Source organism: Solanum verrucosum, unplaced genomic scaffold, assembly GCF_900185275.1.
Source record: "Solanum verrucosum unplaced genomic scaffold, falcon-dt-bn FXZP01000165.1, whole genome shotgun sequence".
NCBI classification, from domain to species: Eukaryota; Viridiplantae; Streptophyta; class Magnoliopsida; order Solanales; family Solanaceae; genus Solanum; species Solanum verrucosum.
Window position 1 is genome coordinate 514,896 of NW_026020340.1, and position 18,759 is coordinate 533,654.

The 18,759-nt window shown below is 30.0% G+C and overlaps 1 protein-coding gene across 1 annotated transcript; it reads left to right on the top strand.

The window, feature by feature from the left end:
• The first annotated feature begins 7,861 nt into the window (after positions 1-7,861).
• Positions 7,862-11,040, top strand: LOC125837072 (protein PSK SIMULATOR 2). Its single transcript, XM_049516220.1, has 2 exons — positions 7,862-8,068; positions 8,737-11,040. The coding sequence occupies exon 2, from the start codon at positions 8,803-8,805 to the stop codon at positions 10,612-10,614; it is 1,812 nt and encodes a 603-aa protein (XP_049372177.1). The 5' UTR covers positions 7,862-8,068; positions 8,737-8,802; the 3' UTR covers positions 10,615-11,040.
• The last annotated feature ends 7,719 nt before the right edge of the window (positions 11,041-18,759 follow it).

Consider the following 18,759-nt stretch of genomic DNA (forward strand, 5'->3'; position numbering starts at 1 on the left):
GTATCCAGTAGCAAAAATACATGTATCTCGATAAATCTTCCTCAATATATGATAGAATTTTTTAATTAATGGTAAAATACGTGATTATTTGAAAGTATAAATAAAACTAGTATATATGATATTGATATATATCTAATAGGATGGTTTCCCCAATAATAATTTTCCCTAATAATAAACATACTACGTCAAAACAGAAGATTAAAACAAGGCTGGAAAGATCCATAAACAGAAATGAAAGAAACCTGCACAAATAACCATATTTAGGACTCTTGTTTAAGAATAGCAAAAGTTTACAAAAATAAATTTAAAGTACGATCTGAAATATATAAAATTGATTATATTTTAAAGAATTTTAGTAGGTAGTTATATTTTAAATATGGATACTTAAAGAGGATAACTTGTGCAATTCCTACCTTTCAAATTAGTGAGTAACAAGAATTATATTAGATATGAATGATCTTTAATTTTTTATCTTATTTGTCTCGAGCAAAATTTTAAATTTAATAAGTTCTGATTATTTTTAATCTTAAAGAATTATCTATAGAGCAAGCGGGGATCAAAGGATATGTTTTCTTGAAGAATATGAAACATGAAACAAGAAATCCAATTTGAAATGGATATATTAATCTCGTGGCCTAAATTAGATAGTCGATAAATATATATCTTTTATAAATGAAAATCAATATACAAAAATATATATTTATAATATATAATAATATATTTTTATATATCTTTAACTAACGAATGTAATATTTTGATCGTTGGCCAAATATGTAACTTTAGGTAGTTCAATATGAAAGCCCAACATGTATCCCAACTTTCCACAAAAATATATATATTTATAATATATAATACGTAATACATTTTTATATATATTTAACTAACGAATGTAATATTTTAATCGTTGGTCAAATATGTAAGACTATTTTACATAAACAATATATATTACCTTCATAATTACCATTTATAGTAATATAATGTATTTCTTTTTTTCGTTTTTCTCTTTCTCCCTCTCTCCATTTTTTTCCCGTTCTAGAGCTTTATTAACCGAACAAAAAATAATGTTGTTTTGAAATTTCTTATACAAATATATTATAAGCTTATCAACTAAAATATTTCTCTTTCCCAATATAATGTATTATACAATTTATAACATTTTTTAGTACCGTTAATAAGAGAAAAAAATAAGCAACAGTTATAATACTTTTTGAATTAAATATATTATACACATTATAGGCATGTTTCAATGCATGTGGTAAATATATAACTAAAATATTTTTAATACAAATATATTATAAGTATTATATGTAAATTTCAAATATTTCGGTACTATTTAAATATCGAATTCGAATTATAGCAATGTATAATATCGAATTCAAATTAAAACTGAAAACAAACAAACTTGGGGGTTAAAACGTAAATAGCTTTTGTTCAATCAATATTCTCATTGGAAAAGGATTGTTTTTTGTTCAATCAAATATTACTTAGTTACTATAGATCGAAACAACTTTTTGTTGAATCCATATTCTCATGAAAAAAGGACATTAGTTTCGAGTTTTATAGAAACCGGAATAATAGCAAGATCGAAACATAATTCAATCCTTTAGTTAGTCGTTAGTATTTCAATTGACTTAGTCTTTAGCACGTAAGTAGTTGATTGAATAAAGATAGTAGAATCCTTTTGTTAGTAGTTGAGTGATAGTAGGAGTGAGTGCTATCTTATTTTAAGTCAGTAAAACTCTATTATAAAAGAGCTAAATTAAATAGTTGGTTGAATAAACATAGCAGAATCCTTTCAGTTTGTTAGTAGTTGAGTTATAGTAGGAATTAGTGCTATCTTATTTTAAGTTAGTAAAACTCTATTATAAAAGAGTTAAATTGTTGTAATATACATATGAAAATTTGAGCCTTTTGAATTGAGTCCAAGTTTGTTTTCTCTTCAATTTTTAGTTTTCTATTTTTCCATCATCAACAATTTCTCTCTCGTTCAATAAGCCGTAAGTTTCTTGAATTTCCTTAATGAAAATCCTAACTGTGTTCGTGATGTACATGTGTGTATACTTGTTACTTAAATTAATTTGATTCACTTATCAATGAGTACATATTTTGTTGTGATACCAATTCTTATTTTGTGCTTTTTTGACTTATTAGGTGATGACACTTGATTTTTTCACAAGGTTAGGTTCACTACTTGAAACAATATGTAAAGCTAGTAATGTTGATGATGATGATTAATCTCTTAAATGAGAGGATTTTCCCTTTTGGTAAGCGTCTCAGTGAAATTAGAATCAGGTCTGCGTGGGATCTAAAGTTTTTGTACATCCAAGAAGGTGAACTTTTGATTCACTTGTATGATGATTACGAGTTATATCTTTATAATTTAGATCGTAGAACAGTGAAGAAACTTGAATTGCCGCGAAGAAAAATGTTGTCCTATACTGATTGTAAGCTTTATCATAAGAGTTTTCTGGCAATAGCCTAATTTTAGTGTTTTTCCTAATATTATACTTTGTGGTAATGTAAGGTTTTCAAGTTTGAATCTAATAAATGTGTTCCTTCTCTAACAACTTAAATATTTTGGCGAGATGGTTACATAAATTGTTTTGGTAATGCGTTCTTGTGTTGTTGGTTGCATGAATTGTTTTGGTAATGCGTCCTTTAATCTAATAAAAGTGTTCCCTTTTACGATAAGTATTTCCCTCAACTAATAACTTTCATATGTTTAAACTTTATGCTCAATATATACTATATATGTGTGTTCACTCTCTCATAATTATATGTTTATATTTTTAATGATGTTCGTGGTGTTTGTGTTAGTTTACCCCTACCTCAACTAAATGTATAATCCTTTTCTCTCCCCAAGACCTATTATCCAAAGATGGATAGAGGCAGAGTTATACCTACGTGTATCGTAGGTGCATTACCAAATCCCAGTAACCTCATTTTTTTATTTGTATCTTGAAGAACTATTATAATTTTAAGGACAAATTACTTAACTACACTCCTTTACTTACTTTAATATCCATTTATCCTTACTTATTTTAAAATTTTCAAAAATCCCTTATTTATCTATGTATCCCGCATGTATCCCGTGCACAACGCTATGTATCCCGCTATGTGGAATGTATCAAACCTAATGTATCCCGTGCACAACGCTATGTATCCCGCTATGTGGAATGTATCAAACCTAACGTATCCCGCAAACATTATTTTTAAGGGATTTTTGGTAAATAGAAAACTAGAAGGGATATGATGTTATTTAGTACTTATAATATGTGGTTCCTATAATATCCATTTAACTATACTCCTTTACTTACCTTAATATCCATTTATCTCTACTTATTTCAAAATTTTCAAAAATCCCTTATTTACCTATGTATCCCGCATGTATCCCTTGCACAACGCTATGTATCCCACTATGTGAAATGTATCAAACACTATGTATCTCGTGCATAACGCTATGTATCCCGTACACAACGCTATGTATCCCGCTATGTGGAATGTATCAAACTTAATGTATCCCGTGCACAACGCTATGTGGAATGTATCAAACTTAATGTATCCCGTGCACAACGCTATGTATCCCGCTATGTGAAATGTATCAAACCTAATGTATCCCGTGCACAACGCTATGTATCCCGCAAACATCAGTTTTAAGGGATTTTTGGTAAATAGAAAACTAGAAGGTATAGGATGTTATTTAGTACCTATAATATGTGGTTCCTATAATTTATAACAATATATTTTTATATATATTTAACTAACGAATGTAACATTTTGATAGTTGGCTAAATATGTAACTTTAGGTAGTACAATATGAAAGCCCAATATCATCATATTGACATCATCACATCAAAAGTTTCAATTTTGATACAGTAATTCAATATTTACCGTATCATGTTCAGACCTAGTAAGGTTGGATCCCATTTTTGACTTATCAAAGTAATCATATAAGTTTTATCAATTTCTTATTACTTTCTGTCACTTTCTTCATTGAAAATATTGTATATATAAAGATGCATAAGGCCTAATTATGTCTCTTTCCAAATATTTTGCCTTTTTTCACAAAATTGCATTTCTTCTTAATCACACATGCAATTTTTGACCCCATTATGATTTAATTCAATCATTCATGATTTCCTATCACTATTATACTTGGAGAATTGCCACAAACACTAAGCTATAAAAAAAAGTCCATAATTCTAGCTTAGAAAGCAACTATTTTCTTTACAATCATGGAATATAAGAAAATATAAGTATTACAAATCCTCTCTTTTTAAGTCGTTTGGATTCACACAAGAAAGACCAAAAACCATGTCATTTCCTTTTTCATTCAACTCTTGTGTCATAGAAAACTATATAAGAAAATAAAATATTTGATTCCCAAATAATATTGTTTTAACAAACTTGAATATCAGACATCTCAAGAAATATTAAGTTCGAGTCTTGTGAGTAGAAAAATTATTTGTAGACAATATTTCCCTTCTAATAAAGAATGCAAATTCAAATTAGGCTAATAGCTATCGAGTAATTAAAAAAAGACTCCAAGAAGTAATCAAAAATTGGTATATTTAAGTGGTATAATCATAATAGCTCCTCCAACTCTTTTTATTATAACATCAAAGTATATCTCAAGAAACAATAAACTAGAGTGGATCATGAGCTTGTTGAATACTTCAAAACCTACTCTAGTTTTTTTTTTTCAGTCTACTATAGCTTATAATTTATACAAAATGTTTCAAGATTCCAATTTCATTTAATTATATTTAAATTGATATTATATTATATAGTATATAATACAAAATAGTATTTCTTTTTATGTTTAAACGGTTTTCAAAATAAAAAGTGAAAACTATCAAAGACTAAACGGACCCTTAATTTTTTCTTAAAAGCTGCTAAACATCATTATTTTTTTATCTTAGAAATCAAAGTAGTAAAACTTGTGCACATTCCCAAGACACAATATTTTAAAAAAAAGTTGTTATACAAAAGCAACACTTGACCAAACAAACAAAATAATCATCTTTTGATCGATCAAAGCTACGGTAAAGTGATAAATATTTATTCATCCTTAATCACAAGTTTCGAATACTTTGAGTCTCTTCGACTACAGAGTCACCTTTGTTAAAAAATGATTTATCTTCAAATAAAACTTTCAGCGTCAATTCAAAATTAATTAGGCTATAATTAAGTATCAAACACCTGCCGAAAACAAAAAATAATAACCTATCTTTTGAAATGTATATATATATAACGCTTATTTTCTCGAGCTCAGAAATTTATACTATAGTACTATATTGCTAGTCCCTATAAGTTGAGAAGATTCCTTTCAATATTAAAGTCTTTTTTTAAAAAATAAAATTTAAAAGAACAGTTAAAGAAATATGAAAAGTAGGAAAAAAGAAGCTAAAAAGGAGGAGTCGGGTCAAACCAGGTTAAGTGGGTGGGTCATGTTATTGTCGTAAATGGGTCCCAAAGATTTGACCCGGAGGTCAAAACAGTAATAAGCTATTTTCTCCGCGTGGTCATCTATAATGATTGAGACTAATCTCTCTATATTTTCCTTTGCCCCCTCTATTTATATATTTTTCCTTTTTAGTCTCAAATTTCAAATTATTTGCTACTTCTTGCCTCTCAAATTTTAAATTTCACTACTTGGGTTGGGATAGACGAGACTATTGCGGGGTCGTTTGGTTCATGAACTACGTCCACCTACGAAATTCACCTTTGACTTTTGTCTAGGCAGGTGTATCACTCATTTCTTTTTTTTCTTGTAATGATTTGAAAAATTCAGACTCGTAAAGGAGAAGGGGCGATGGGGAATCTGGGAAAGTTGGGATGAGCAGATGTCTTCATTTCAAGTAGTTTTTTTTTTTTTGGAAAACTCTATCTTAGGATTAAGTTTGATGTTAAACTTTATGTTTTATTTGATTGAAGTGTAAATTATCCTGGAATGAATTTATAAGTTTAGTCAAATAAGTAGAAATTTAATTTCAAACTCAGTTAAGAGATATCTAAGGATTAAGTTTGAGATTAAAATAATTTATTTAGTTGAAGGTTATAAATTCGATCAAATAAAGTATAAATTTGATTTCAAACTCAATTTGTCTTATTCCATCCAATTTATTTTGCTTCATTCCACTCTTTAGGTAAGATAAATTAGTTGAAGGATTATAATCTCGAGATAACTTGTCTGCGAACTTGTCATTTGCTTTATGGACCAAATTATTCCAAAATTATAATTATTGGATTAATTTATCCAAATGAAACATGAGATATTTTTTTTTAAAAAAAAAACAATTATAATACAATCTTCAAAAAAGTTTGTATTGTATTTAAATCAAAGCACTTTATTACTCAAGGTTGGTAATTAGCTGTAGAAGTAATTTATTGAAAATCATTCAATGACTAAAAAAGAAAGAAATATATTAAGTATAATTTCTTATAGAGTCAAATTTGTAATCAAAATTTTAAATGTCTTCCATCAAACAAAGATATGTTTTCCTTTAATATGATTTTCCCTTTTTTGAGTAAATGAGTACTCTTTTTAAGATTATAAATATGGTCAGAAAAAATAAGTACAAACTTGATGATATTGGACCAGCTCTTTCACTTGACAAATAAATTTTCTTCGGTTTGACTCTTTTGACTAAAGGTAGTATAAAAAGGGAAATATATTAAAGATGATGATTTTACATACCATTTTTCGATTTTTTTTTTAGCATTAATTAAAGATTTGAAATCAAATAAAGGTAGTCGTTTGGCAGCTGGTTTGAAAGTGAGTTATGCTAATATTTAATAAATAATATCATATTTAGTATCTGATTAAGGAGTTGTATAAAATAAAAAATGAAATAACTAATATATGAATAACTAATTTTTGCATAAATAATATATATATATATATATATATATATAATACTCTCTCTGTTTCAATTTAATTGTCTTATTTTGACTTAAAACAGAATTTAAGATGGTACATAAAATTCTTGAATCATGTGATCATAAATTGAAGATATGTAGAATATACTAAAATATCTTTTAATATATTATAGCCTTAAACATGTTACATGAAAAGTCAAATTTAAAAAATTGTTAAAAAAGAAAAGACACATTCTTTTTCAAATAGACTTAAAAGGAAAGTAAACAAACAAATTAAAACGAAGGTGCCACATCTTCATAACTAATCATTGCTTTACTAAAAATTACATACATATCTCTAATTAGCAACCAAATGACTTCTTAAGAATTGTGATGGTTTGATAAGTAGTACTCCCTTTGTTCCTAATTACGTGTTCACTTTTGAATTGACACACTGATTAAGAAAATAATGATTGACATAGTGAATTTACCATTTTACCTCTATTAATTATAAAGTGGATGAACTAAAAACTTAAGATTTTCAAGAAGTTCTATTTTTTTCAAAATTATTAATTAAGGATATAATAGGAAAAAAAAAATTGTTTCTTGATTTGTCAAAATAGACAAGTAATTAGAGACAACTAAAAAGAAAAAATTGACAAGTAATTAGGAACAAAGCGAGTAATATTTGATTATTAATCAAAATTCTCAAATACTATATATGAAACCACATTTATTAGAAATTCGGATACACTTTATTTCTCAACATGAATATTGTGAACTCTAACATGGATATCAAACCCCAAGCAAAACCAATCAAACAAAAGGCAAAGGCAAAGGCAAAGGCAAAGGAAAAGGAAAAGGAAAAGGAAAGGAGGAATTATTAGTACCATAATAAAATCTAACAAATTAAATGGGGGCTGGTGGAAAGGAGAACAATAAATTGGAATAAGTTGGAGGCTGCAAATGCAAGAAAATAATAAATGTACCAATAAATTTCACTCGTTTTTTCAACTTTTTTTTTTCTTACAAAAATTTCCACTTTCTTGCATGTGGACTTCATAGTCTCCACTTCACCTTCCCCTTCCCTTCCTTTTCTTCTACCCCCACCCCCCCTAAACCCCCCACCCCACCCCAAAATCACAAAAGAAGGGAACCCCTTTTGATTCTTGAGTAGTAGTCCACATAAGTTCTTCTCAGATAATCGGTGAGTTTTCAGCTTTCTTGGTGTTTTTTTTTTGGTTAAAAATTAAAAATGGAGTCTTTTTGTAGTTTTAGTTCTGATTTTTGAAGGGGTTTGAGTTTATGACTTTGTTGTTTATGTGAAGTAGTTTTTATGGGGTTTTATCTACTTTTTTTCCATTCTTGGTTGAGATTTCAGTGTAAAAATGGAGTCTTTTTAAGTTATTTCTGCTTTTTTGGGAAGAATTTTCGAGTTATATTCTTCTGCTTGTTTGTATTAAATCCTTTTTAGTTCTTGTTGTATTTTGCTTTGTAATGAAATTTTGAGAAAAGAAAAAGAGCTTGATTTGGGTGCTGTTTGGATGAACTTTTGGTTTAGCAGATAGTGATAGTAAAGTCACAGAATTTATGGAAAAGAAGAGGAAAAAGGGGGGAAAAGATTTTCTTTTTCCTCTGAAAACCAAATTAAAAGGTATAGACTTTAAGATGGGATAATGAAATCTTGGAGTAGAAAGTATAAAAGATTTGCTTTTTATTGCTATAAGCTGTAAAATTTATAAAAGGACAAATAGTGATGTAGTCATCAAAGAAATGGATTTCACATGTTTTCCCTTTAAAAGTTTCAGAAATTTACTAGTTAAAGTTTTTTATAAGCTGTTCTTATATGTTCTTTCTTGTTTGTATTGTTTTTAGCCAGAAGTAAGTTGCTGGTGGATTTGAGTTTGAGATCATTCTTGAATATCCCCTTTGATACTCGAGATGGTTGCTGAATCTTGGTTTCGTAATTTCTGGAAAAATTCGAAAAAACATGAGGGTGGTGGTCATCAAAAGGTGCTAGTTGGTGTTCTAGCATTTGAAGTTGCAAGTTTGATGTCTAAGCTGGTTCATGTATGGCAGTCTCTAAGTGATAAACAAGTGGCTAGATTGAGGGATGAGATAATGAACTCGGTCGGTATAAAGAAGCTTATTTCAGATGATGATTCGTATATTGCAAGATTGATATGTACTGAGTTGGTTGAGAACTTGGGACATGTAGCAATTGCTGTTTCTAGGCTTGCAAAGAAATGTAATGATCCGTTCTTGAAGAGTTTTGAGCAAGCCTTCAATGATTTGCTAAAAGATGGTGCTGATCCATACGGGTGGCAACTATCATGGAGGAAGATGGACAAAAAAATCAAGAAGATGGAACGGTTTATTGTGATTAACGCGAATTTGTATCAAGAAATGGAGAATCTTTCTGATCTTGAACAGACATTGAGGAGATTGAAGGGAAATGATGATGCAGATAGCATTACTTTGGTTGAATACGAGAAGAAGCTTGCGTGGAAGAAGCAGGAGGTGAAGCACCTTAAGGATGTCTCTATTTGGAATAGAACTTATGATTATATTGTCCGTCTTTTGGCGAGATCCTTGTTTTCTATATTTAGTAGGATAGGGCATGTGTTTGGAGTTGATCCGGTCGTGGATGAGAGGGCTAAAGCATCCAGAGATCTAGATTCTGATCAAATCCATCGGAGCCAGTCAGTTGCTTATGCTCAGTCATCTGTTCACCCATCTGAAAGTAGTCTGTCTAGATTTTCCTCGGAACCAGTAGAAAGCATCCTTGCCAAATCTGGACCAATTTCGAGCACAAGGAACATTCACAATTCTTATTCCGGTCCCTTGAAAAGTTCAACATCAACAGCAAGCCCGATTCCTGGAAGGCATTCTTCTGCTGGTTTCTATTCGGGTCCTCTGGGGAGGTCGACAACAAAGTCTGGCCCTCTCCCTCTATTTAATAAATCCGGCATGAAGTGGTGGAAATCCCGTGATCGTTCAGGTAACCTAAATGGAAAAGGCTCAAATTCGAAACATGCTCGACCGACCTCTGGACCGCTTAAAGGCTGCATGATGGTTGGGAATGGTTCTCCTCTAAGTAATTGCCATCTAGATCCACATGGATTTCATTCCGGTTTTCTCAATGCAATGAAAGGAGCTGGTGTAGATGGACTTGCTGATGGCTATTCAACTTGCTCTTATCTAACAAGTTATAATGCGAAAAAAAGGCTGCTAAACGCTCCTCCAGAAACTCTCGGGGCTGCTGCCTTAGCACTGCATTATGCAAATGTCATTATCGTGACTGAGAAACTAGTGGCATCTCCTCACTTGATCGGACATGATGCAAGAGAAGACCTGTACAACATGCTACCGGCTAGTTTAAGAGCAGCCCTCAGGGCGAAATTAAAGCCATTTGCTAAGAGCTTGACGTCATCCGTTTATGACACAGTTCTTGCTGGAGAATGGAATGAAGCAATGCTGGGGATACTAGAATGGCTTGCTCCTCTTGCTCATAACATGATAAGATGGCAATCTGAGCGGAGTTTCGAGCATCAGAACTTCGTTTCTAGAACAAATGTTCTGCTTGTCCAAACCCTTTATTATGCAAATCAAGAAAAGACAGAATCAGCAATCACAGAGCTGCTCATCGGGTTGAACTACATATGGAGGTATGGCAGGGAAGTAAATGCAAAAGCAATAGAGGAATGTGCTAGTGCTAGAATGATGTTTAATGATGATTACTTGGATGACTGACAAACATTTTGATCTTTAGCCAGTGATTTTGGGCTTGAATGTTTTTAAGTTAAGGAACTGTTCCACGACAAAATGCCTCTCTTCTGAAGCAAAGCACGAGTCTTCTCTGCCATGCTTTTCAACTGTTGCTGATTCAAGCTACTCAGATTCCATGAGATTCTTTATTCGTTAAGAGGGTGACGAATACTGCAGGAATGTAACACACTTAAAGCTTCTAAACATTCGTTCAGGTCAGTAAGCCATGACCATTTTCCTATTTTGCCAGCAGAACATGGGGTCTCATTTGATGAATCGTAGTCCACGCTATAAATTCTATATCTTGTTATTTTATTAAATGTATAGAATTAGCTGAGCTTGTTTTTTCTAGATTTGTAAATTTACATAACAAAGGCTTTCTTTTAGCATATAAGATAATGCAAGGTTTGGGTGCAGTTTGTTCTTGATGAACTTCTTGGAGCATCTTTGCATTACTATGAAGCAAGAAACTTGAGAATTAGTAAAGTCACATTTCTGGCCTGTGGTTATTATGATGGTTACGTTGGTACTGATTAGAATGCATCCATATTTTTACTTTTATTATAGTGGTTTTCAGCCATCTTGTGTTCACCTCGATTATTTCATAGAGTAGCTGACACCTCGTACTATCAAGCGGATCATATAACGACAACTTTGTTCACCTACCTAGTTGCATTGAATAACTCAGTAGTTTATCCATCAAATGCTACCTTGTATGAACAAAAGTATCGAATAACTTTGTCCACCTACCTTGTATGAGCAGAAGTATCGAATAACTTTGTCCACTTATCGCATTACTAGCACATGCATGGAATAACTTTTATCAGTTTAACCATCTATACTACCTCATATCAGCAGATAACCTTGTCCACTTACCTCGTTACTAGAGGGAAGAGCCTTGACTTAAGGTTAGGCCGGTCTCATCATTCACGCAATTCCCCTGTGAAAGAAAGAGGTTGATGCACCCAGCTGCCCGAAGTAGAGCTTTCTTTGTCCCACCTTTCCTTACTGACTTTCCTAGTTTAGATAGCCGGTCTCATCATTCACGCAATTCCCCTGTGAAAGAAAGAGGTTGATGCACCAGCTGCTCAAAGTAGAGCTTTCTTTGTCCCACCTTTCCTTACTGACTTTCCTAGTTTAGATAGCGTATTGAGAATCATGTCAAAATACACCAAGACCTGAACCCAGGTTCGGTTCATGATGGAATCCATTGAATGCGTTGGTAAAGCACGAGATTACGGCCGATTTTCAATAAGGGGGTTCAAAATCTGAAAAAATAGACACACGAAGTAACCGAAAGGGGTTCAACATCTACTATTTATACCTAAAAAATTATTTTAACCATGTATAAATTATATAATTTTTCGCCGAAGAGGGTTCGGATGAACCCTTAATTCTAAGGTGGCTCCACCACCCACATGCATTGAATAACTCTATTAGTTTATCCACCAATACTACCTCATATGAGTAGAAGTATAGGTTTTAACTTCCACTTACCTCGTTACTAGCACATATATTGAGTAACTCAGTTTATTCATCAAGTAGGTGCTACCTTATATGACCATAAGTAGTACCAGATTAGCTAAGTTTACCGCCCACCTTTTACTAACATATATATCGAATAACTCTATCAGTTTGTCAATCATGGCTATGTATGAGCATAGTATGAGCTAACTTTGTCCACCTACCTTGTAAATTCTATTAGCTTATCTACCAAAGCTTTTATTGAATAGCTAGTGCCTCGCATCAACAATAGTATCGAATACTTCTAACCATCAACACTATCTAGACTTAAACCAAGCTATGTATCAACGTAAGTATTAAATAATTTTGACCATCAACACTATATGAACTTAAATTAAATAATAGCTAATAACTCGTATCATCAAGCTGTATCAGTTAACTCTGACCATCAAAATGACAAAGAAGCAAGAAAGAATGGTCAAGATTCAATCTTTTTGTTTTTTTGGCTCATTAGCACATTACAAAATGATGTGTCTATATTAAATGTTTTCAACTGTCAATAATTGCTGGCGCCAACTCTTCATACAGCTCTGCAATTGCTTAAAATAGTACTATCCTTTATATTAAAAAAAAAACATTTTTAATACAGAGAATTTGTTTTGCCGACTTTACATTATAGCCGACTTCCACTATATATGAGAAAAATCAAAGTTGAATTACTTAAAATATTATGTGAAAAAGATTAGCAAAATCGAACTATTACTTGCAGGAGATTTTGCTTGGAGAATATTTGTTTTTCCCAAGACTAGTATTAGATATTCTTTATCCGTTTCAATTTGTTTATCTGAGTTTGATTCGGAACAAAGTTAAGAAAGTAAAAAGAATTTTTGAATTTTGATGTCTAAAATTAAAGATATGTCAAATGTATTAAAATGTCATTTAATTTTGTGATTTTAAATATGTCACGTGGAAAGAGACATTTTTTTTTAAAATGGACTAAAAAAGGAAGTATGACAAATGGACTAAAAAAGGAAGTATGACAAATATATTGAAACGGAAAATCTGGAGTGTTAATCTTTATCGATTCAAACTTCATGAATGACTCACGGAGTTCAAATTGATAAATGGTCAAACTTCACAAAAGATTCTAGAAGTTTTTTTTTTGTGTGTTTTAATTAGAGGTATTTTTGTTACTATTTTATTTTCAAATTAATAAGTAGTTAAATACTACTAACAATTGTAGTGGATTGGTTGAGTAGTAAGTACTCTTTCATTCTAAATCAAAAGTCTCGAGTTTAAGTCAACTTTATTAAAAAGTACATTACCTTTAATGTGAGATTTTTTGACACAAATTTAAATTTTAAACGTTGTCTAAAACTTATTAGTGGTCCAAAATTAGCATTTTAAATGTTCAGGTTCCTACAATTAATTTTTCTTTGACTTATTACCACATATTTTTTATGTAGTAGTTGGTGGTCCATTATGGTTAAGTTTAGGAAAAAAATTCAAACTTGATAGACTTTGGTACTATATTAGGTAGGTAAAGAAGAAACCCGGCGCTTTTAAAGTAAAAAAAAATGTAAGACTATTTGTGACGATACTTGATTTTGACTTGGAAATAGACTATAGCCTCATTTCTATTGTAATAATAATAATATCGTTTGTTCAGATATTGTTAAAATATAGTAATATAACATGAAAAATAAAACAAAGAAAATGACCAACAATAGTTGTGGCACACTGGTGGAAAACCTCTATCTTTAACTAGAGATCTCAAATTCGAGCACTGAATATGGAAAAAATCATGTTGAAAACGTCATTTTAACTAGAGGTCTCGAATTTGAGCCCTGAATATGAAGAAAGTCTTGTCGAGGGTGTCACTCCTAAACAATCCCAACAACAACAGATGAATAAGGAGGAAGAAGACGGACATTTTTTTTTGTAAAAAGAATAGGTCGAATCGTCATTTTTAATAGTAAAATTTTATAAATTGAGCTAAAAAGATGATAAGTAAATTTTATGGACTGACGTTTTACATAATTTTACTCACAAAATTATGAAAAAATTATTGATTATAGTGAGATATCATTATAGAGATTGATTATATTGTTATTAATAAATTTGACTCAATCATATTGAAATTTGACTAAATCTAAATTTCAAATTTTAAGATTAATTTCTTGAAGTTACACTCTTAACATAATTTTTTCTATTACTGAGAGTTTTAAACCTAAATTTTTTAATTAAGAACGGAAAGATATTAAGTTAAATGCATACTACTGTTAATTGTGAGTGGTTTACCCATTAAGTAAAAGTTAGCAGCCACACACAAAAAGATATGTTTAGTGACTCAAATTGCATGTGCATTATTAGGTGGTTTGCAATATATAAGTCGTACATATAAATACTTTTCAATAGAGGTGTCAATATCATATGATTTAATTAATTAAGTTGAATAATAACCAAGATTTTGGTAAAAATTTGTAATTTGGCAAGTTTCCTAATTGGTATGCTAATTCATCTCACGTTATCAAGGACCTCATTCATTGTCAATGTTGCCTTTTTTTTTCTCTCTTCAAAATTCCTTTTATTACGAGCAAATGGCTGAACATTTCTTTCTTTCTTCTGATTCTCACGTTATCAAGGACCTCATTTAATGTCAATGTTGCCCTTTTTTTTCTCTTCAAAATTTCTTTTCTTACGAGCAAGTGGCTGAACATTTCTTTCTTTCTTCTGATTTGCACGTTATCAAGGACCTCATTTAATGTCAATATTGCCTTTTTTTCTCTCTTCAAAATTCCTTTTATTATGAGCAAGTGGTTGAACATTTCTTTCTTTCTTCTGATTCTCACGTTATCAAGGACCTCATTTAATGTCAATGTTGCCTTTTTTTTTCTCTTTAAAATTCCTTTTCTTACAAGAAAGTGGCTAAACATTTCTTTCTTTCTTCTGATTCTCACGTTACCAAGTACCTCATTTAATGTCAATGTTGCCTTTTTTTTCTCTCTTCAAAATTCCTTTTCTTACAAGCAAGTGGCTGAACATTTCTTTCTCTCTTCTGATTATTATCTTGTGAAGGTAGAGAGATTATTTCTGAAATATCTTCGACTTGAGTACATCAATTGAAAAAAAAAGAAAAGAAAAAGAAGAAAGCACAACTGTTAATAAAAAAAATTTAGTATAAAATCATTTATAAAAAGAATGAAAACGAACAAGAATATTATTATAAAAAGAAAAGATAATGTTTTAAGACATGGAAGCAGGAAAACATGTCAGTAACGCTTGAGCATAAATCTTGGGTACATCAAGTGTGCAAATCTTCTGTGACGAAGTCTTCGTAACTGCCTTAGAATTTCTTGGCATTATGTGCAAGTCACTATAATGTTGATATGATTGTCTAAAAGTCTCCAAATCTTTGTATGACAATTCGTGACGGAGTCAAGATATTCATGAAGAGATTTAAAATATGAATATGTAATTATGTGAAGTCACAAACTATTCGATTGGGCTTTAACAATTTTAATCTAATGAATAATGTAATTATTCATTGAAGGAAATTCAGATGAGCCTCCTAAATTCCATGGGTTCTGTTCCTGATGACGATGTTAGTTATCCAGATATTTTTGTATTGATGATGTGATATTATAAGGAAAATATAATATGAAATACTCATTTCGTTTAATTTTACTTTTTGTTTTAATTTGTTTCAAATAGGATATATCTCTCCCTTTTTAGTGATTCTTTAATTCCAATCTTCAACCTGACATGTTTAAAATTAGAGATTAAAAGATATTTTGTGTATAAACCTTAACTTTTACTTTATTTTACTGTAGTCACTAAATTATTTATCTGAAGTTAGACTTTGCAAGCTAAACTTTAGATGCATATATGTCTAGAATTTTTGAAGTTATAGATTCACAAATTGAAATTATTTTAAAATAGCTAAACTTGCAATAAATTTAAAAACTTGGACTATAGCTTAAATGGGGTCCCTTTTAAGCTGCTTTGTTGTTTTTATGGGTCGGGTCACTTTTGGACCAGACTCGGGTTTTGTTTTGGGCCCTTGGCCCTTTTATAAATATTAACAAAAAACCTGTGCCAATGGACCATTGTTTTGGGCCCTTGGGCCTTTTAACCATTGAATGAAAATTATCGGGACTAATATAGGTGGGTCCGTCATGACTTTGGGCCCAATTTTGTTGATTTATCAAGATTTGTGATCATAATTCTAACATATGTCATAATTTGCAGGGGTGTACAAAATCGAACCGCAAATCGAGTTAAATCTAAAAAAAACCCGACTAGTGGTTTGGTATTGAAAAAAAAACCCGACTATATTTGGGTTGGTTTGGTTTTAACTAAAATAAACCAATCCGAGACCAAACCAACCCGACATTATATATATAATTTTTAAATTTTATTTTATACATAAAAATATTTACTTTGATATAAATTTTAAATATTTCTCATACTTTTTCATAGTTTTTATCTTTTAATATATTATTTCAAGTTTGAATAGAATTCTGAATGGTCCAATAAAGATTATAGTTCACAGATGTTGGTAATTATAATAAAGCTTAAATCAAAATCAAATTAATACTAATGCAAAAAGAAAATTAATTCAACACTAAGAATGACAATAATATTGAATATTGGTTCTTTAGTTTTACATTGGTTTAGACAAATAAAATACATAATCTAATTTTAATTTCCTTTAATATTTAGTCACGTAACTAATACTTATTAAACTTTTTTTTAGCATGATTTAGTACTTTTAAATTATGATAATTTTCATTATGACTTGTTAATTTGCAATATTTGTTTTACACGATTTCATTATTATTATTTTTGTTAGATATTTTAGTGTCATTAATCATATCATATTTTATGTTATTTTTTTAAGAAACACCTTAAATAGTTGTATTTTGGTAGGACTAAAGAAATATTTGAAGTAGAGGTAAATTATATGTTTGTATGAATACTTTACCGGAAAATCCGAAAAAACCGAAAAAATCCCAAAAAAACCTGAGGTTGAAAAATCCGAGTTTTTTTTGGTTTGGTTTGGTTTATAAATTTAAAAATCTGACACAAATAATTTGATTTGATATTTGAAAAATTCGAACCAACCTGACCATGTACACCCCTAATTTGCAACAAGATAAATTACCTATCGATCTAAAATATGTCTGGACTTGAGCCAAAATTCTAGCGATACGTCAGAATTTGTCTAGAATTCTTAGAGATAAAATTTTGGTCAGGGAGTTTATTTTTAAATTTAACGAGGACAAAACTTAAATGGTTGACCTAAAAGTGCCTATTCGTGTAAATCTCCCTGTAAAAATACGCTTGTCAATTGAACAATGAGGCCCAATTAGTTTTTAAAATAATTGAAATAATTACAACTCTAAATACTTCGATCAACTAATTTATAAAATATATATAAAGAATGTAGATAGTAAATATTTTATACTAAATTTACATATACTATTCACAACATATACATTATATATATATGTGTGTGTGTGTGTTAATATTGTATACATTTCGACCATATTGATGACCTAATTGATCGAAATGTATATATCCATGATTTTCCCAAAATAATTGAGGCTTTTCTTTTTCTGCAAAGAAATGTGATGACTGGCATTTAGCTGTTTATTTCATTTGATTTATTGTTGAATCATTTGTGTAACATAAATAATCTAACCTTGTTAATTTAAAATATTATGGACAACGATGCCATCAAAATACCAACCACATCCAATTATATGTTATCATTTTAAAAAAACTTCATCTTTAATTTTACAAGTTAAAGTTTTTTGTTTTTATATAATTCATGTATTAATTGGTTCTTCCATGGTAGTCTTGGCCTTCAAGCATTCAAAGTTCGAACATGAGACGTCGTATTAAGAGTGAAACAATTTCACCATTACATCATAGCTCATATTAATGCCTTATTTTCTTCTATTTATCGTCAAGTGTAAATTATATATCTTTGTTTAATATTTATTTTAGGCTTCACAAAAAGCAAGAAAAACACAAAAATATGCCGTGTTGGTGTTTGAACCAACTCCATATCACCGACAAAATTGAGAGAAAGAACTTTGCAAATATTGGATTCATTTGATCTTTGTATCTCTTTTATATATAGTATAAAATAAATATAAATAAATTTGTGTATAAACACTCATGAAAATTACAATAAATAATAAATATGAATTATAATTTTAAAATTATAATAAGTCCAATACAAAAATTTATAATATTGAATTAATTAAAACTTAAATTATCTTATATTTCTGCCTCATATTTACACTATATTTATACTACTTTTGATCCAAACGAAAAATCATTTTAAAAATAACTAAATTAGAGTAGTATTTTAAAAAAAATCTTGCTCATTTTGAGAAGAAATAATGAATAGTTTGGTGAATAATTTATAATTTATTTTATTAAATATTTTTTATTATTAAATAATCAAACCTTTAAATGATATTTAAAATTGATGGATGGAATATTTGCTAAGAGAGGAAGGGGTAGAGAATGAAGTGAATCCAAAGATTTGATGTCTTGGAGATCATAATAAAACATCTTTGTCTGGATTCTCTAAATTATATTCCTTTTGTTTGGACCAATAGTTGATTTATATTATTTGTTTTCGTTGGG